This window comes from Lampetra planeri, chromosome 79 (assembly GCF_965212315.1).
Source record: "Lampetra planeri chromosome 79, kcLamPlan1.2.h2, whole genome shotgun sequence".
NCBI classification, from domain to species: Eukaryota; Metazoa; Chordata; class Hyperoartia; order Petromyzontiformes; family Petromyzontidae; genus Lampetra; species Lampetra planeri.
In genome coordinates, this window is record NC_136184.1 from 779719 (window position 1) to 801245 (window position 21527).

General features: G+C 49.0%; 1 protein-coding gene and 1 long non-coding RNA gene across 9 annotated transcripts in view; one reads left to right on the plus strand and one right to left on the minus strand.

The window, feature by feature from the left end:
• LOC144738262 (uncharacterized) overlaps positions 1-7414 on the plus strand; it is a 28946-nt gene extending 21532 nt beyond the window's left edge. For both annotated transcript variants that reach the window (XR_013589204.1, XR_013589205.1), the window contains exon 8: positions 1243-7414. This is a non-coding gene — a long non-coding RNA (uncharacterized LOC144738262). The remainder of the gene's footprint in view (positions 1-1242) is intronic.
• Positions 1-21527, minus strand: part of LOC144738257 (NACHT, LRR and PYD domains-containing protein 12-like) — a 66561-nt gene that overhangs the window by 27160 nt on the left and 17874 nt on the right. For 6 of the 7 annotated variants that reach the window (XM_078621266.1, XM_078621270.1, XM_078621269.1 and 3 more), the window contains 3 exons: positions 4679-5064; positions 3046-3108; positions 1152-2826 (listed from right to left, as the gene is read on the minus strand). In XM_078621266.1, the coding sequence (XP_078477392.1) occupies positions 1152-2826; positions 3046-3108; positions 4679-5042 (2102 nt within the window). In that variant the 5' untranslated portion in view covers positions 5043-5064. The remainder of the gene's footprint in view (positions 1-1151; positions 2827-3045; positions 3109-4678; positions 5065-21527) is intronic. The other variant, XM_078621272.1, reaches the window with a different exon arrangement.

Below are 21527 nucleotides of genomic sequence, written 5' to 3' on the forward strand. Positions count from 1 at the left end.
TAGTAGTGTGTGCTTGTTCTCTGTCACTGGCTTCACTTTCCCAAACAGTTTGTATGGCCTACTTGGGGGATCTTTGTCTCTTCTAATGCTTTACAACTAAGATTGACACCCATTACGTATGAGCTGTCTCTGTAGTGGGGCACCATTACTGACCATGATCCACTGTGAACCAGGGGGCTTGAATCGGCCACGTGGATCACACCTTTACCCTCACTCTCCACTGCAGAGCCGCTATCAGGGCTCCATTTTTTCAGTTTGGCGGACGGTCACCTCACTTCCTGCACCTAGTGTGAGAGCTATCATTATCGCTAATTAAATGTTGCTGAAGATGATAGAAAGCGTTAATGCAGCCATGCATATGCATAACTTTTCTTCCTTTTATACTTTAATGTACAGCGAGTGCAGAATTCACCGTGGACCCACCTACTTACTATACATTTACTCACCCATTCACACTAATTCACTCATTCACCAACCCACTCACACACTAATTCACTAATTCACCAACTCACTCACATCCTCACCTAACTCAACATACTCATCGATCCATCAACCAAGTCACCCACCAACTCAAGCAGGCACGCACTCACTCACCAAACATTATCCCTCAATGGATGAGTGGGCGTGAGTATGGGGGGAGAAGAGTGAAGGGATGGGCAAGAGTGGGGGATGGGTTATGGGAAAAGTGAAGTCAGGAGCAGGTTTGGGGGTTAATGGGAGGTATAAGGGGAGGGGTGAGCGTGGAGTGCTGAGAGAAGAGTGAAGTGAGGAGTGAGGACAATGATGGCAGTGGCAAGGGGAAGAATTTGTCAAAAGTTATATTCATGCTTGGGATATGCAAGAGCGAGTGTTTATTTCAGTATGGGGTTACATTACACTCTGTGAGCGCACAGTTACTAAGCGAGGAGTGTAATAAACAAAGATCTGCCGTATAGCCTTAACAGACTGCTGGGGAAAGTGCTGTTAGGGAGCACCTATGAAGGCCGGCATGGCATATGACAGGGTGGGTGGCCATCATCATGCCCGACCGCTTTTGTCTCCCGAGTAGTGATGTTTTACACACTGCACCTGGTAGTCATTTGATCAAGTTGATATCATACACGCACACACACAATTTGTGAAGTAGTGAATGCGAGGTGTGCCAGTCTTACACTAGCTCTTTACATCTATGCAGTCCAGGCTGAAGCCTCTTCATTTCCTCGGTGCCGATGCCGCAGCCTGACAGGTCGAATTTCTCCACAGGTTCCTCTCGATGCAGCAGGATCCAGGAGATGGCAGCGCAGTCTGGCAGGGACAGCCTTGTGTGTGACAGGTCTATCATAGTCACGGACCGAGTGGCATCACTCAGGGACTTGCTGTCGTGCAGCTCGTGCACGCAGTGCAGGAGACTGATGAGCCTGTGTTTGTTAGACTTCTGAGTCTCCATGCTGCGATTGAGCCACTCGATTATTTCCTTTTGAGAATCTGCAGATGGAGGATCTAAAATACGCTCAAAGAACTTCCATGGAGTGCTTGATGCGAGTCCACAAAAAAACCTCTGAAACACATCAAACCTTCCATCTTTGCTGTCCTCAATAGCCTTGATGACGTCACTCACTGGCCGTGTTGAATCGGACAGATGCACGGCTATTGCTGCAAAGAATTCCTGCATTGTCAAGTGTGAAAATGAATAACAACTCCCTGGTTGTATGCCCTCACATGTGAACACTTTGTTGATGAATGTACTTCCGAGTTCATAAGAACTAACAACACACTCTTCTAGATCTTTTTGGCTAAACATCTGGATATTTTGTTGAACCCCCTTCAGAGCCATATTGGCAAGAGATGATACGATTCCCTTGGCTGCACGGCTGCCACGTCCATGGTGTTCCATGAGCCCAAAGACGTATTGTGTGAAGAGGTCAGTCATTGATTTGAGGATTATCTCAGAATGATCAGACTTTTGTAAATGTTCCTTCAGTGTAATGGCTGCTATATGGCAGAATGAAGGGTTCTGGGACAATGTATTCACCGTTTCATTTTCCTGCAGGAGCTTGAGTGCCCTTTCTGCTAGACTCCTATCTTGGTAAAATTTGTTAAAGAATGCTATTTTATCTTTGTTGGAAAACCCAGTGATTTCAACAGCTCGATCAACATTCACTTCCCTCAGCTTCTCCATGGCAATGGGTCTGGTCGTTATCAAGACCGAGGCCTTGGGCAAGAGACTTCCACTCACTAGGGCAGCAATGATGGCTTCTACTCTTGCTTTCTTCCGTGGATCAGTGCAAGCATTGGCATAGTGAAGGCCCTTCCCAAACTCGTCCAATCCATCCATAACAAAAAGGGTTCTCTCTTGGTTTGCGAAAACCTCATCCGCTTTGTTTCCCAAACATGAGTGCAGCACAGAAAACAGCTCTGTGAGTGACACCTCTCCAACATCATTTATCTCTCTGAACGTTATGAGAACAATGTGCTCAAAGCGTTGTGCAAACACTCTCTCACCTGACAGCAGGCTGTGCACAATGAATTTGCTCAACATGGTTTTACCGCTGCCTGGAATCCCCACTACAATAACCAGTCGGGGGTGTTTTTTTTTCCCAATGGGATCAAAGAGCTTCTTGTAAGTCATCCCTTCTCTCTGTGCTCTCTTTATCAGCTCCTCGTGCTGCTTGCCTCTCGCTAGTAACTCGTGCTCCTTGGTTTCTTGTTGGCGGTAGTAGAGAACCAGAATTGGCTTCACCATCCTCTCCAGCAAAAACACTGCAGGTTCTCCAGGTCGTGCGTTGTAGTCTCGTGTTAATGATGTCAGCTTCAGCAAGAATTCTCTGTAATCATCACCAGGGTTATCTAAATAAAACAGAAATCTATTAACAAACAAATTAGTTTCATTTACACAAAAAACATTCCTATAGCAAACAAATATCTTTAAAATAAACTACATAATAAAAAAAGCGTAGCAAATTCGTTCACCATGGATAATGCAGCAACATCATGTACATCACGAATTATTGTGTGGAAGTTTTCCCGTTGTGTATTCTACATATGCAATTTTTATAAGCACTATACCTTTGTAAAATATATTTTTTATCTTGACAAAAATTTTCCCACCACTTGTCTTCTTTGTTTTGCCTGTGAAAAAGATAGAAGCACCACATTTAGCATTACGATGTACATCAGCATCATCACAAACTAATTTTATCAATCTGTGTCTAAAATTCACTGCTTCCTTGTCCTACAATTATTGATTTGTGTTGTTTAGGATGTTGAATTTTACTTTTTATATTTCACTGGTATTTGGGCTGTTTCCTCTCCCATCTCAAGCTGGCCTACAACACGTAGCACGGGGGCTACACTGTGGTGGAGTTCAGTACACCAGGCATGGTCCTCTGCAGGCAGAGAAGATGCAGCGCTTGCACCGCCACAACAACAGCCACATGAATCACATAACGCGTAGCATCCCACGTGATGCATCGTAGGTTCACTTAAATTTCAACTAATCTGGCGACTGCATCATCAGCAACCACTGTGGCATCCACTACTTTGGGGAGAGTGGCGATTTCCTATGACAAATTTGCTCAACAACTTCCATCAGCTTTTCAAGGAAACATTGAACCCAGTGGCTCACCACTTGGGCAATGTTGACCATAAGTACCGTGATCCCTCTGTATCTGATGTTATTTTAATCACTCAGGAATCAAATAATCGGGGTCATTAATTCACGTGGACTTTTTTTAAAAATGACGAGGGCTACAAGTTTGACGTTTAATCTGGAGGAAATTATAACAAATCCGAGTCAGGGTGTGGAGGAGAGAGTAGGTTCAGCTTTACGAGTCAATGCCAATAAAACGCTGGGTGTCATTTGAAATAGCAGTAATAGTCGATAATACAAGTTAGGATATTTTTTTCTACCGGGAGGAGACATTGTGCCAAGAGCAGATAGCCACGGATGGAGTCATGTGGAACACCATAGAATTGGGGCTTCTGAATGAAAGGCAGTCCTTGATTGGAAAAATAGGGCTCACTTTTAGAGGGTGAAGCAGAAGCAGTAGGGAAGTGTGTGAGAGATGCCTGCGTAGCCATGCCGATTCAAGAGGATGGAGTGGTGTGTGGTATCCAGAGCTGCCCAAAAGTCAAGAACTAGAAGCAGCTTCCATAGTTTAAGAGAGGTGGTCATTCACTCTGCATAGAGCAACAGTTTCAATGACATGGCCTTGGTGGAATCCAGATTGTACGAAGTCATGGAGAACATGGCAGCTGATGGGTTTGCTGCCATGGCCAACCATCTTGGGATTGACACTTGAAAGAGAGCTTCATAGCTCATTATATTCTTGCAGCTTAAAGACTATGTTTTTGTCTGAAGAGGCAGGAGAAAATCACCATGTTTAAGTCTTTTGCAAAGAAAGGGAGGTGTAGGAAAATACAGAAATTCAGGAATGTTGGGGTCCAGTGTGGATGTAATGTTTTGATACTGACACACATTTCTATTATCCATCCATCTTTTCCTCCAAATTGCTGATCGCTTGTACATACACTGCTATGGAATGGAATATTAATGTCCTCCTCCTGAGAGGGATGTTGTCATGCAAGAGTGGTGCAGTTGGCAAATATCAAATGGCAGTTCATATCAGTTCAAAGCAATTCCTTCACTTAAACTTGCCAGAGACATGCGAATGGATATGTGAAGTTTAGCATCACTCACGAGAAGCTGCTCCAGGGATGGCTTTACCCGCAGTTATGCTCAGATCGACACCCATCACGTTGAGCTGCTGCTCATGCTGTGATATCCACTGATCCAAAAGAGAGATCTCGGATCTCAGTGGCACCAGCACGTCTTTAAGGAATCTCATGCAGACATCTTCTCCCTTGTTGAGCACCAGGTCAACCAGGTGCCGTGTTCGCGCAATGGGGTCATTCTCGCTTTTGAGGGACGCGTATTCACTGTACAGGACTATCCCTGCTTGCTGTGAATGGTCAAGCACTTCTGATGACTGCACTCGGAGACATTGCAGGAGTTTCACTTTGTTGGTTCTAATGATCTCATATGCAGGATCTTTTGATGCCATCACGAAAAATGCATGGAGTCACCTGAAGAAAATGAAAACAAACCACGTGTTACCTGTAAGCAGTCGTGTAATTTTAGCCAAGTACGGGAAGATAATAATTATAATATTAAAATGCTTATACCAAAAATAGTTTCGTCTCGGTTAGGTAGAACTTTGACTTTAGGTATTTGATTATGAATACATAACGTTATTTAAATGGTACTGTAAGCTTAAAATGTAATTGGAATTTATGTAAATGCATTAAATAGCATCGAAACACCTTAGGAATCTCAAAACACTCTTCAGTGCAAGCATATGAACATTCATATCAACACAACATTAAGACAAAACATATTAAATGTAAACCTAATATAAAACACCACAGGTTTAGCAGATTAAGCAGCGGCGTGACACCCCGCGCTCACTGCCTCGACCACCGTGATGCTACGCAGACGGGGAATTGCGCTGTAATGTGCAATGATCGGGATAGCATCACCTCTAGTTGAGTGACGATTATGATGGAGGTGGAACGGCAGAGGGTGGGAGCCAGGTTTTATCTTGGGTGGTCCCTATGTAGTGGGCACTCCCATGCTATAAATATGTGGGTAGAGGGCGCTCTGAGGTTGTCTATCAGTGGTATGACGTCACATACCCTGCACGGAATTTAATGGGGAAGCCAAAACTTAAAGTACACACATGAGGCAGCGTCAGTGTTACTGTGATGTTCATTATGTTAAATAAATCACTCATCCAGGACAGCAGTGGTCCAGTGTCTGTGCAGCCTCCTTCCTATAAATTTAAATCTCCACTTACAATGTCTCTTAGGAGTTCTCCAAAATGAACGGCACGTTACACCATCATCAGAAGCCATTGTCTCTCTATCGCTGGATGAACACCTCCCTATTTGTTTTATGTATGAATTTAATGAAAAAAATCCTTAATTTAACATTAAAAATTTATATCAATAATAATGAAGCATCTGATCAGTGAGCATGCACCACAGTAATTTACAACAGCATACAGAGCATGAGACTATAACGAGTTTTGTACATCATGTCTGTAAACACAAGTGACCCATTCTTTAGTTTGAGATATTTATACATTTAACTCTTTGTGTATTGAGCTGTGTGTATTGCACTGCTGCAAACTAAATATATAAACTGTACATATACAGGCCTGTCTGACTTAACCAACCAGCGTTTTTTCTACGAGAAGGCGCGATAACAAGCAATTTGAATTTTAACCCATTTTTTTGCAACATTAGCAAATGTTCTTGTAACGAGTAGAGACAGCTTGATCAAATTGTGTTCTTTGGCAGCAGGGAGCACACGGTGGCCTACAGTTTTTTGCATGGCGCGCTTTCAGATGCGCTTCTGCTGCCATCTGGAATTCTCTTTTTTATGATATTTGGAAGCCACTAGGGCGATGCACTTGATTGAAAGTCATTTCTTTAGAAGTGCGTTTTGCATTTAGTTTGTTGTCCTTCCTCCTCACCTCACATATACTAACGTATTGTACATATGATTTGCTGAGCAGTAGAATAGTACGAGGAGACACTGTAATGGGTGAGGGCGTGGGCTCAGTCACTTTTTCTGTCATACAGCACACATCTCCACAAGACTAATTAAAAAAATTACAACTGGCAAATGGACATCCATTGATGTTTACGTCCAAGGCACAACAACTATATTGGCTTCACTCTCGTGCAGCTCCACACTACACACAGCAGACGCGCGCTCCCTAGAGGATCAATGGCCGCGCGTCTTCTACGCCTACAGCTCGAGCTCCAACACAGACATCCCCCATGTAGCTCCACAGACTGGTGGGGCAAGTGCTGTTATTGAGCCCCTTTGAAGGCCGCCATGGCAAAGGGAGTTAAAAATGGCCAGCACCACACCTGGCCACGTTTGTTTCATATATTCTGCTGATTACCCATTGTATCAGACACTCATTTAATGCACTCAACCTAGAGGACCCAAAACCAGTGTAGAGCTCATGTGCTATTGATAACTGTGGCCGAGTTTGTGGTGCAGCATGGCTCGCCACACACACACACATAGGCTATGCATGCAAAGATACACAGATACAAACGAGAAAAATCTCCCATATAGTTTTTTGACAGCAATGGAGCAACTCCGCCAGCGCTGCCACCCCCTCGCACCCCTCCACACGAACGCACGCACACCCCCACTAAACACACACATGCACGCACGTAGGGTCTCGTGGGGGGGTCACCTGGTACCATGGGTTTTTACCCAAGGGGCCCCTAGTGGGGATGTCCCACGGTTTCCCAGTGCCAGGAGATTGGCCAAATTGCATTGCAGGCACATGAAATTTACTTAAAATTGTATTGGCGCGACGAAGCTCACCGGGCTAACAGACAGTGATGGACATAGAAGTGGGTGGATGGCTAGAGAGACAGTCTCAGAGAATTGTGCCAGAAGGAGGGAATACGTGGCCTTCTAATGAGTTAATGTTGAATAAAAGCTCCCTTTGTTGCTGGGTGGAGAGGATGCAGGGGAGTAGAGAGCGATGAGAGAGGCGATAGAGGAGAGAACATGGTGAGAGGGGTGGAGTAAAGTGACTATTGTTTTTTTTATCAGGTAAAGCCCACTGAGCTATTCAGCTCTTTTTGAGAAGCGACCTGGCAACAAATGATAGCCCAACGAAGTGGCTTAACACGTGGAAATTTATAGCAGCGAAATAATTTCAACGCATGCTTCCAAATATGGAGGGAAAACCCGGAGGACCCGAACAAAAATCAATGCGACCAAAGGGAGAACTGCAAACTCCAAATAAACAACAGGCATCAGGGTCGGGACCGAACCCACGACATCCTGCATATAAGGCGAGGGAAATAACATCTCTCCACCACGGTGCCGCATGAGAGGGAGAGAGAGGCAGGCAGGAGAGCAAGTCCAGGGAGAATCTTGAAGATGGTGAGGGCGATCATGTATTTGATTCACACGTGTAGTGGTGATACGCGCTGGGATAGGGATCGCGTGCCAGCGCGTAGTGATTGGCTGTGGGTGTTGGTGACGCGCGCTGACGGTGAGGGATCAGGGGTCAGCGCGGGGTCGGGGGTTATGTGGTTGTGATTGGCTGTGTGCCGGTGACGCGCTTGAGAGGGAGTGATCGGGTGGCAGCGCGGCGTGATTGGTTGGGTAGTGGTAACACGCGCTGGGGAAAAGGGATCGTAGAAATAGCGCGTCGTGATTGGTTAACCAAGGAGCGATGCTCACGTCGAGGTCCGCATCCGCTCCGTCTCCTGGGAGCAGGGATATATAAGGGGATGCACACAGGCGCACGGGGAGAGATGTAACCAGCGAAGACTGAAGACGGAGAGGAAGAGATAGGGCCTGCGGTACCTAGTCCCGCTGTCCTGTAGGGACCGGGACTCTGTGTAGCCAGAGGCGGAGTGCAGTGTAAGCATGCAGTCTGTGTAGCCAGAGGCATAGGGTCTACACGAGCTAAGTGAAGAGTGTGTAGCCAGAGGCATAGGGTCTACACGAGTTAAGGGAAGAGTGTGTAGCCAGAGGTATAGGGTCTACACGAGTCAAGTGGAGTGTGTAGTCGGAGGAACAGAGACCACACGGTGTATCGAGACAGTAGTCGGAAGAATAGAGACCACCCGTTGTATCGTGACAAGTTGAGATTTAATAAAAAGTGTGTTACCCATCAAGAAGTTTCCTGCCGTCATTTCCCATACTTCAACTGGCGTCAGAAGTGAAACAATCTTCCAAGCATGGATACAAGGAGGACTCATCGGACCCACGGGATTGACCGCGGGGACAACCTTGACGACTCGGGCCAGCTGGCATCGGGGGGTGAGGATGAAGAATTGCCCACGCTGCAGGATCCGCCGACGGCACCGGGCGAGCGACTGGGGACCGATGCCGTGCTCCGCGAGGCGCACTCCCGTCTGGCAGAGCTGCTGCTCGCCGCCGCGTTGTTGTATCCTAAGCCTTCTTCCAAACTTGATATTTTTATATATTATCTTTTTACTTGATATATAATGAATGAAAACACCCCAAAGCGCAGCAAACTGCAAAACACCAGGTGTTGTTAAGTGATGAACTGGAGGAGGGCTGGGATGACAGAATTTGCAACCTTGCCTCAAGGAAAGATAAATCCAGGGTGAGTGGTCAAACGAAGTGGGTCAGCTCAAGGTTGTGTACACAGGGGAGGGAGCTGATTTAAACAACCTGCGCGTCTGAACGTGAGGGGGCCTTTGACCTGAAATTAAGAATAACACTCCCAGAGCAGAAGGTTGGATGGCCACAGTGAGACGAATAAGAGCGTTGTATATCTCAAGGATGCAGACTCAGCTGAATAGCAAGGCTGCAGGGGTCACCAGAAGTTCGCGTTCGCCTAGTTAAGACGAAAAGCTCAATTATTCTGTATTGCTATTAAAGTAACGTTAAAGTCGGAATTTAACAACAGGATAGGCTAAAGTTATTGATATTCACACCCACTCCAATTAAACCAGGCCACAAGTTACGCCTACTGAACCATCACCATCATTAAGTCAATATGAAATGTTATTTCCATACTTTAATATACAACTCGACCCAAAGCATATGACAATCAGAACCTTCCTAAGTCAAAATTGAATCGCACCCAGACAGGAGCGAATAGTCGATATAAGGTTGAAGAGGGAAGGAAATTAAGAGCACGGCGAACTGCAAACGTAAGCAAAAAAAGCCGGGAACACACCAACCCAGCGACCCACCAGCCCAGCAACAGCGAGTCGGGCTTCGACAGGCCATAAAAGTAGAAATAATAACTCCCGGGGTCAGGGGACATCAGAAGAAGCAAGCAGACAAAAACCAGAACTGACTCCAAGGTTCAACCGCCCTCACCTACAAGGAGTGACGGAAATTAATGAGGCCTTGAATTAACGGCGTCAGCTGGACAGCAACAACAACGGCGAGCAGAGACAGAGTGAGGCAAAGACTGCGAGGCTATGAAATGCAACTTCATGTCAGTAAAGCCCTGACCAACAAGTTAAGTTAAAGACATCACAATACATAATATCGTACATAACATCAATGTTAACGCTATTCACCGTCAACTATATTCCGCTTATATAACCATGCAGACACCAAGGAATACGAATTCCTAGGATCAAGAAACTTACCCCTTAACCTAAGATATCGGAAATAAATTAATAATAATAAGCCTATGCATGAAAAGACAAAAGTAAAACTTATGAAAAGCCAGGATAGCGGGATAAATCACCACCAGGTCGGAATAAATACATGATAAAAGAGCGATGTTAAACCCAGGGTCGGAGAGAAAGGGAGATCCCGGCCGTCTTTGTATCCCCGCAGCGCGGGATGGGAGTGTGCCCCTCCCTCCAGGTCGTGCAACACGGACAGAGGCGCCTGTGAGACGATTTGTAACGTCTGTGTTTTGGTTCATGAAGAAGGCCAGACAAGAGATAATATTGCACCCAGACAGAGAGACGATTTCGAGGCAATTTGTAACATCTGATTGTTTGCTCATGGATTTTATGGAGGGAGTATGACAACGGAATATACCGTGGGTGATGCACACAAGGACACGGACGTACGGACACACACATGGACACACCTACCTACGGACAGATCCTGACACAGCAAAAATCGAAAGAAACCCCGCCTTGTGGGCAGGACCCAAAGGGATTTTTCGGCATAAAAGAAAGGACCCTGAGCATTGGAAACCAGTTCGACCAGGAGGGTCAACTCATCAGCCGAGTTCGACCAGTGGGTCGGCTCAGGAGTTCGACCAGCGGGTCGACTCAGGAGCGAGCTGCGACCAGCGGGTCGGCTCGACTCATCTTCAGCTCGACCGGGAGGGTCGACTCAGGAGCGAGCTGCGACCAACGGGTCGGCTCGACTCTTCAGCTCGTCTGGGACTCAGCCGAGTTCAGCCGGCTCTCGGGGCTCGACTCAAGCGGCTCCCCATCTCCTCTGCAGGCGGGCAAGACCCGCTTGACAGCTCAACTCGGCCTGCGTGGGCCAACCTCTGCCGAGTCGGAGGTCTCTGCTGCAGCTGATAATCGCGGTTTGGCGACGAGGCGACGACCCAGCACTGCGCGCTGCGAGCGAGCTGTGGGCGCCACCTACCGACCGGGTTCCGAACTACGACAGCGTATCAACAGGCATCCAAACCAATTCAACACGGCGACAGGAGAGCGACTGATACGTATGACGCGCACCGCCCCCTCACCACACGACCACCAGGCGTCTGTTTGACATAAAGAACCGACTCCGAACATTGACTATTCAAGACCACTCTTACCACTCAAACACACTCGAACCCATAAGCCATCCGTGGCTGTGAAGAAACACTCGAGACCGAGTGATGGCCATCCGTCGTTTATAAGAGTATTCGCAATTTTATCTTTAATATTTAGTGGGCTGTACTCTTAATCGCATAAATTCCCAACAGATCCATCAATACGAATTGATTCTTGGCACCTCCTTCCGCCGAGCCACGCTCACGTGGGGAGTGGTGGCCCACCAGATCCTTATCAGGTGATCTGGTCCCCAATTAGTAAATTTGATATAAGATAACGATCTTCGGAAAAGGAGCACCGTCGCAGGCCCTTACTCCGAGCCATTCTGTTGTCAGATAACCTGCCGATGTATCTGTTGAGATTGGTGCCTTTAAGAATAATAACTGTTTTTGATTGTGTTTTTTTTATCGCCGTATAATCTTTCAAGTATCTTTCAGTCATAATCGCCGCACGTACTCGTATCCTCTACAGAATATTCAACTGTCCCGTGACCCAAGGTGCTAACAACGTGATAAGGGTTGCGTATGATCAATAAGGAGGGCGGTACTGCGTGAACAATATTGAGTATAATCATTCATTAAAGTTAAGGTTTTTCTTAGCATAGTATTTGCATGTTTTAACGACTCTCTCTCTCACTAACAACCATCGCGTTATGCGGGATCCATGTGCCGTTGTCAAGTGAAATCAGACAATCATTGATGATACTGTATTGATGCCGTGTTGACGTTCCGGGATTGAGAGTTCGCATACTATATCATAGTTGAGGTTGAATTAGTAATAAATTGATTAATACAGAAGTGGTTGTGTGATTCTTTCCTGAAGTCTATGCATAAGATCTGCTTCTGCGTTGAGATCTGAACTTGGTGACCTTAATAAACACACATACATACTCAGTAAATGTTAAAGCGATAACGGGGTGAACCGGGGACCTAAAAATATAAGCGAGAATGAGACGAACCTAGACAACGATGCCGAGTTAATCTAAGTTAATCTTGCATACTTACACCACACCTGCATAACTGCATACGATTAATTGCCTTATTCCGATCGATAACCCACCCTCGTCACCGAGGCGGGGTCTGGTTATCATAACGACTTGCATTATCATAATTACACCCACTCGCATAATTACTACGATTACCTCTCGAATTGGCATAATTAAATGTGCATAATTACATCAATTAACATATTTCCGGATAATTACACATTTGGCCAAATTTCATTTGATTATTATTATTTTCACTGAATATTCATAACCCACATATACAACATAATAATTTCACGCACGCATACAACACATCAAAATTTTGATACCCAAGATATACAACAGCGTCCATCCTGGCGGAGATCAGCTCGTCGGGAGGAGCGGGGACGGCGGCGGACATTCTACAAGGTCGCCCCGCAGATTCCCGCCAAAATGACTTGGCGATTCCCGCCATTTCATCCGCGCCGACTTTTGGCGGGAACGGAGACCACCACGTGGCGGCGGTTCTCCAAGCGCGCCCGCTTACGTCATCAACGCGCGCTGCGGACCGCCATCAGACACCCGCCACTGGGGCCGCCATCTTACACACCGACGGGGCGGCGGGGAGGAACCACGAGGCAGAAGACGACTTCATCTTTCAACAGCGCCTTCCCACATTGTCAGCCTTCAAGGCGGAAGGCGGGGACTGGGGCCAATTTCAGCGCAGGTTTTTGGCGCATCAAGAGATGTCCGCCTGGTCCGACGCTACGGCGCTGCGGGCACTGCCTGCCATGTTGGACGACAACGCGCTCGCGGCCTTCACGTCCGCACGGAAGTCGGACCGCTCCACGCTTAAGGCTGCGCTGGGTCTCATGGCCAAGGTCTACGGACCTCCTTCGGCGTGTCGCCATCATTTTCATGCAAGGCGGAAGGCGGACACGGAGACCGCGCTCGCCTATCGCACGGCGTTGCTGGCTCTCGCCGACGCCGCGTTCCCGGCTCTCGCCGATGCCGCGTTCCCTCGTATGGACGAGGAGGGCCAAATGCGATGGTTTTGGAGCAACTGCTCAAGTTGGCGCAGGACCTGGGGGTCCCCATCAACACGGCCGACGAGATCGATATTTCTTCCCTGCGGGTCGCTACAAGTATACAAGCGCACGAGGTTCTTCAACGTAAACAGGGGGTCGTCTGCAACGCTGCCGTGGCCCCAGCTCCGGGCCCGGTAGTCACCGAACCCCAAGTCATCAGCCCACGAGAGGAGGCGTTCACCGCGGGACGACCAGGGGACTGGAGGTCGGGGGGTCGTTCGCCTCTGCGATCGGCCCGCAAGCTGGAGCAACCGAGCTCTCCGACGACCCTCATCACGTGTTATAACTGCGGCCTCCGGGGCCACGTGGCGTCCGGTTGCCGCGCCCCACGTCAGCGCGCCATGGGACCTCGGCTGGACGACGACCAAGGCCCCAAGTCATCCCTACTTACCCCGGCAAGTCGCGGCACCTCACATGCTCGGCCTGCATGCTCGATACACAGGGGCCGTCGCGTTGCGGCGGAGGAGAGCCGGTTAGGGTTCGGGGATTCGGTTCGGCGAGGGGTGTTCGGCCGGGACCGGGGAGTCATTAAATGGTCGGAGTTGGGGCACAGAATAGTCGCTGCCTCAGCGGGTTCATCCGTTGTTACGGGATCTATTGATGGGGTCGAGGTCAGGGTGTTAGTGGACACGGGGGCGTCTGCGACTATTATATCGGACCTAATTTACAACATCCTCCCAGTCCAATGTCGTCCGCTGCTTCCTGTGGATGTGCCATTTTACGCCGCAAATGGGGGATCGTTGGGCATTATCGGTCAGATTAGGGCGTCCATTTGCATTGGAGATATCAAATTGTCGGGACCCGTTTTCGTTTCGTCCTCTTTGGCGGTTCCTTGTCTATTGGGCACTGATTTTTTGGCTAAAATGCCCATTAAAATTCTAATCGATCAGCGTTGTATTGAACTACCATCGGGTCGCCGTATTTCATTTTTGACGAACCCTACTGAAATTCGGACGGCGTGCGCCACGGTACAAGCGTTGGCGACACAGACCGTGCACGTACCCCCGGGTTCACAGATGTTAATTCCCCTCCGGTTGCGGAAACCATGGGTAGGGGAGACCTCGGAACAAGGCATGCTGTTGGGTCCTTCTAATAGGGCTGTCGGAGGTCTCGATTTGTCAGTGGCTCACACTTTGGTCAGGGCTGACAAGAATCCGTTTGTGATGGTTTTAAACGCGGGGTCGCGGCCGGCCGTCATTCAGCAGGGCACCATGCTAGCTCACGCGGCACGGGTCCCTGCGGAAGAGCGGCTGGTTGCGCAGGTTGATCCGAGCCCCACGCAGAACATTAATCCGAGGGAGGACCTCGAATGGGTCGATTCGCTGTGCGCGGACTCGGACGATTTGTCAGCGGCACAGTTGGGTGCGCTGCGCGGGTTGCTGATAGAATTTTCTGATGTGTTCAGTAAACATAAGTATGACATTGGGTGCACGGACCTGTTACGTCACCACATTGAAACGGGCGATGCGGCACCGGTCAGGCTAAATCCCTTCCGACTGAGTCCTGCTGAGAAGGAACATGTTCAGTCGGCCGTCAACGATATGCTAGAAGCCGACATTATTTCGCCTTCTTCCAGTCCTTGGGGAGCACCTATTGTGCTGGTTAAAAAGCAGGACGGGTCCTTGCGATTTTGCGTAGATTTCCGTCGCCTGAATAAGATCTCTGTGGCTGACGCGTATCCGCTCCCCAGGATGGACGAGTCCCTCGATGCATTGTCTGGTGCGCGATATTTTTCGACTCTTGATTTATTATCGGGATTCTGGCAGTTGCCACTCGACGAAGAGTCTAAACCTAAGACAGCATTTCGGACTCCAGGGGGCCTGTTTCAGTTTAACCGGCTACCCATGGGACTTCACTCCTCTCCCGCGACGTTTCAGCGCCTTATGGAGTTGGTTTTGTCGGGCTTGCAATGGGATACGTGCTTAATTTACCTTGACGATGTCATTGTGTTCAGTAAAACGTTTGAAGAACACCTCCAGCGATTGAGAGGGGTGTTCTTGCGAATGCGATCGGCTAAGTTAAAGTTTAAACCGGCCAAATGCCACCTTCTTCGTAAGTCCGTTAGATACTTGGGTCACATTGTCGACTCTTCAGGAATTTCTACCGATCCCGCGAAAACGGACTGTGTCAGTTCATGGCCGACGCCCACGTCAGTTTCGGACGTGCGCAGTTTCATCGGTTTTGCTTCGTATTATCGCCGATTCGTTGAGCATTTTGCCACCATTGCAAAACCCTTGCACGCTCTAACGGCAAAAGGGGTGAAGTTCCGATGGGGACCGGAGAAGGAGGCCGCGTTCCGCTCCCTCCGGGACGCCTTGGTGGGTGCCCCACCCTTGCGCTATCCTGATTTTGCGAGTCCCTTCTTGCTAGACACGGATGCTAGCAACACGGGCATTGGGGGGGTGCTATCCCAAGTCGTTGGGGGAGTCGAAAGGGTGGTCGCCTATGGTAGCAGGGTGTTGTCGCCGGCGGAGCAGCGCTACTGCGTCACCCGTCGTGAGCTGCTTGCCATTGTTTTTTTTGTACAACAATTCAGACCCTATCTCTATGGTCGTCACTTTACGGTCAGGACGGACCACGCGGCGCTCCAGTATTCATTGAGGGTCGCCCAACCCTCGGGCCAATTGTCACGGTGGTTGGAAGTCCTTCAGGACTATCAGTTCACGACTACATACCGTAAGGGGTTGCGACACACAAATGCCGATGCACTGTCGCTATTGTTGCCTTGTCACAAATGTGCGTGCTTGTCGGGATCGGCTCGCTGTAAACCGCCGGTTGCGGAAGGTATGGGGGCATTGGTCGCGACTGCGGGGGCGCCGATTGGGGATGTTCCCGCTACCCCAGGGGGTGAGGACTCGCTGCTCTCGCTGTCGCTGATTGAGTGGGGCCGTCTCCAAATGGCGGACAGCTCCCTGCTAGCATTGCGCCGCAGGGTGGGGGGTTCCGAAGAGGACCAGGAGCGGACTGGCTCCTACGTACTTAAGCAAGGCCTGTTGATGAGATGGGACAGTTTGTCCCGGCGGCACGCACTTGTGGTGCCTTCCGCTGTAAGGGGGAAAGTTGTCTTGGCCGCACACGAACGCCTCTTGCATTTGGGGGTAAACAAAACGCTTGCCCTGCTTCAGCGTGACTATTATTGGCCGGGGATGGGGAGTGACGTGGTGAATATTCTGAAGGGATGTGTTGAGTGCGCCAGACGGAAACTACCGCCCGTGGCAGCTAATCCACCGCTGCAATCTATTCAGGTCTCGCGCACTAACGAGCTTGTTGCGCTCGATATTCTGGGGCCTTTTCCAGTCACGCCTAGGGGTAATAAGTACCTGTTGGTGGGGGTCGAATATTTTACCCGGTGGCCTATGGCGTGGCCACTCGCCAACCAGTCGGCGGCGGCCATGACGGACGCCTTTGTCCAGGGCTACGTCCTGGACAAGGGGGCTCCCGAACGCCTGCTGACCGACCAAGGGAAAAATTTCTCAAGTAAATTGCTGCAAGAGGTGTGCGATCTGTTGGGCACTAAGAAGGTGCGTACCTCCCCGTACCACCCGCAGACGGACGGGATGGTGGAGAGACTCCACAGGACTTTGACTTCTATGCTGTGCCAGCAGGTGTGTGAGGCACATGTTGATTGGGACCTGCAGGTCCCGGGGGTCCTCGCCGCGTATAGAATGGCCCCCCATGCAGCTACGGGATTTTCCCCATTCTATCTGATGTACGGTCGGGAAGCTGACCCGCCCATGGAAACGCAGCTGGGCCTGTCCACACCACGACCTAATTCGAAATTGGCAGAGCATATTACATTTAATATTCATAAGCTGACAGAGGCAAGGGAGGCCGCACGTCTTAATTCGCGGGCTCGCCAAATTGCAAACGAGCGGTTGCGTGCACGAAAGGTGTCCGTGCACAACTGGAAACCAGGTGACAGGGCCTGGCTGCATTGCCCTCAGGCACCTTTGGCTACGTCGCCTAAATTGTTGAAGCCATGGCGGGGACCCGTGGAGGTCGTGCGGGTTGCACGCCCCCAGTGCGTTCAGATAAAATGGGGGAAGCGCCGTTGGTACGTCCACCCCTCCCGACTGAAACCGTTCTCGCCTCCATATGGCCTCCCCTTGTGTCGTGAGGGCCGAGCATGTGACGTGTCCGACGACCCAGAGGGGGAAATGTCTCTGCCTGATCCTCACATGTCTCCGCCTGATCCGCTCCCAGGTGTCTCGGAACTGACAGCTGCCGACCACCGGTGGCCGGATCTTCGCGGCGGGGCCGGTCCTTCCAGGCCCGATCCGCGCCGTCTAGAGCAGTCGGAGCCACCGGACGGTCGTCAGCATCCCGTCCCATATGACGGACCGGCCAGACGGACTCGCGCTAGGTCGCGCTACTTTTTATGACCTACCACGTGAGGAGTCGAGGCAGCCGGAGCGCCTCGTCACTGCGTTTAGTCACAGAGACACTTGGCGCGTTCATTTTCTGGAATTCGCTTTTATTGTGTTGTTCGTCGGGCTGTACATAGCTTCTTATCTAGGTGGTGTGTGTGTTGTTGTTGATTTTTATTGTGTTGGTTATCGATTGTACATAGGTTGTTGTTGTTGTTGTGTTATTGTTGCGTTACGGGGCACACTGGGGGGGGGGTTTGCTGTGTTAACGTTGTGTTGTGTTGTTGTTAGCAGCCGGGCCGGCTGCGAGCTATGTGGGAGGGGGTGATGTAGTGGTGATACGCGCTGGGATAGGGATCGCGTGCCAGCGCGTAGTGATTGGCTGTGGGTGTTGGTGACGCGCGCTGACGATGAGGGATCAGGGGTCAGCGCGGGGTCGGGGGTTATGTGGTTGTGATTGGCTGTGTGCCGGTGACGCGCTTGAGAGGGAGTGATCGGGTGGCAGCGCGGCGTGATTGGTTGGGTAGTGGTAACACGCGCTGGGGAAAAGGGATCGTAGAAATAGCGCGTCGTGATTGGTTAACCAAGGAGCGATGCTCACGTCGAGGTCCGCATCCGCTCCGTCTCCTGGGAGCAGGGATATATAAGGGGATGCACACAGGCGCACGGGGAGAGATGTAACCAGCGAAGACTGAAGACGGAGAGGAAGAGATAGGGCCTGCGGTACCTAGTCCCGCTGTCCTGTAGGGACCGGGACTCTGTGTAGCCAGAGGCGGAGTGCAGTGTAAGCATGCAGTCTGTGTAGCCAGAGGCATAGGGTCTACACGAGCTAAGTGAAGAGTGTGTAGCCAGAGGCATAGGGTCTACACGAGTTAAGGGAAGAGTGTGTAGCCAGAGGCATAGGGTCTACACGAGTCAAGTGGAGTGTGTAGTCGGAGGAACAGAGACCACACGGTGTATCGAGACAGTAGTCGGAAGAATAGAGACCACCCTTTGTAATGTGACAAGTTGAGATTTAATAAAAAGTGTGTTACCCGTCAAGAAGTTTCCTGCCGTCATTTCCCATACTTCACATGAATCGGGAGCCAGTGGAGGGATCCTAAACAAGACCTCGGCTTTACCAACTAAAAAATAGATGAGACAGAACTGTAATATGAAAGACAAGTATCCCAGTTAGATGGCACACTTAATCAAAATCCACTTTTTACTTGCATTAAAACATTGACAGCAAGATAAGTTCAACTCCATGGTATTGTCAATTGTGAACTATGGGCTTCGACGCGAATGAGCTCCATACGCAGCACCATGGAGTGAAGCGCAGAGAGGTGGCAATCGCTCTCTCACATGACTGAGTGACCACAAGTAACATAATTCAGCCCCGATTGACGTCTGAACAGGGAAGCGAGAGCGCCAGGACTGATTCATTTGTCACTCGCCTCTGATATTAGGCAATGGGTTCGTAGTGCAGTGCGCTAAGCACTGTGCAACTGCTCCACCCCATATGCCCTGGGCATCCCAGCGCATAAGGGGTCGTCCATAAATGACGTCACACTATTTTGGCCTATTTTTGACCCCCCCTCCCCCCCTCGTCATACGGCATCACAAAAAGTCAGACCTCCCTCAAATATGACACAAAGCTCTGCCCCCCCTCCCCAAAACCATATTTCCATTTTGAAAATAAAACATGCTTCAAATCACTTTAAACTATTGCCATTGTAGTGCGTATTTAATATGGCGCTGCACTCTAATGTCGTAGGAGAAAACACGTATTAAAAAGGAGGCGTTGGAAAGCTGAAACTTAGCATAAAATTCACTTGAAAATATTCAACGTTTAACTAAAACTGCAGATGTTCAGAATATTATATTGAAATTCTCTTATAATTAGAAAATATTTAAAGTAATTATAACTATAAAAGAAACTTGAAACTTTGTAGTAGAACGAAGCAAAATGGAGAGTACAATGATAACAATCACATATTCATTCCACAGAATGAAAAGCCCTGGTAGAATCATTAGAATCAAAATGTTTAATAACATCCATTCAAAAATGTTTCTAAATGAATGCTTCTCCATTCTTCCATGGAGAAGCAAAATGCTCCTTCATGAAATAAATAAAAGGTGACCTTAGTAAATAATCAAATAGTAATTAAAATTAATCAAAATTAGTGTTGTTATAACAATTAATATTCAATGAATGTATTTAAAGTTGCGCATTTTGATGTGACGTCACATTTCTCAAACCCCCCCTCCCCCCCTCGTCACACATGGTCAGAAATGTCTGACCCCCCTCCCCCACCCCTAGGTGAGTGACGCCATTTATGGACGGCCCCGAAGACATTCAATCTCAATTTAATTTCCGGGTGAAATATTTCATTTAAAAAATTACAGTGCAATTAAGGAAAATTTAGAAATTGGAAAGTGCAACGACACGGTGGGCAGGTGGGAGATACAATGGATTAAAATGATGAATCACGACTGAATATGCAAGCCAAGCACGCCAAGGTGGTGCTCGCTTCATCCACCCATCCTCACACTTCAGTGTGATTGTTTTCCAGCTCGTATCTCGTGACTCTATGGAAATCGCTCCGTCTGTGTCCGCTCATGCAGCTCCGCGCTACACACAGCTCCCTACAGAGGATCCACGGTCATGCATCTTCTACGCCGACAGCACAATCATGCCCCATGTAGCTCCGCAGACTGGTGGGGCAAGTGGTGTTATTGAGCCCCTATAAAGGTCGGCAAGGCACACGCGGGGTTGGGTGGTCCGAACCCTATCCTCGACACGTGCTACACCATCTTCCACACACACACATTGAATCACAATAAACATCCCCCGTGTAATTCTATATTTGAAGCTTTCGTAACTGCAAGGATTCATATTCTTATGTTTTTTTCGGTAAAGCCACGTAGGTAAAAAAAATTTAATTAATAAAAGTAAAATAAAATAAAAAAGACGGAAGCTTGTGTTGCCTCCGAAACGTCGTCATTTTTATTTAATTTTTTATTTTACTTTTATTAATTTTATTTTTTTTACCTACGTGACTTTACCGAAAAAACCTAAGAATATGAATCCCCCATGTAGCCTCCACAGGTTGTTTATAGCCTGGACCACACTACCCATCGTCCCGCATGCTGGCCATTATAGGCGATCGCTAACACCACTTGCCCAGGCTGTGATTATAGCCCCCTAACCTCACCCCCTACCCCACACCACAAACTCACTGCACTCGCGCACGCTGTGAAATGTTGAATCGCCCGCGTCTTTCATCCCTGACACGCAAAATCACGGACCCCCTCCCTGTGACGCCTCCTCTGTTGCTCTCTCAATCTCAGGTCCTGACACCAGCAGTTGCATCAGGAAGTCTCCTCCAGCAGCAGCAATGGGAATCTCCTCCTCCTTAGCTACTCTCGCTGGGGGTACCGCCTTATGGTGGGCAGCTTCTGCGGTAGCCAATTAGATCCACGTGTTAATTCGCGTCACTCCTACGCCATGTGCCTCCACCGGCCCCACAAGTGAAACATGGCACACACAACGAGTTGAATGCCGAGAATTCCCAATGAGTCACACTCCGAAGTGTACCTTCCTACCGCATTACTCGTCATGTGGGTTAACAAGGAGCACACAGCCTGGATTTATGAGTGCATGGCTGGACAGGACGGGAAGCCTCAAGCTGTGCAAACCATTGCGGGTTGACAGGCGGAACATCAGAACTCTCAAGCAGGAATGACCATCACGGGATTCCAGGAGGTGTGATGTCTTGGTGCTGGTGAAATCAGCACAGGAAAACACGCCATCCTGTGGTC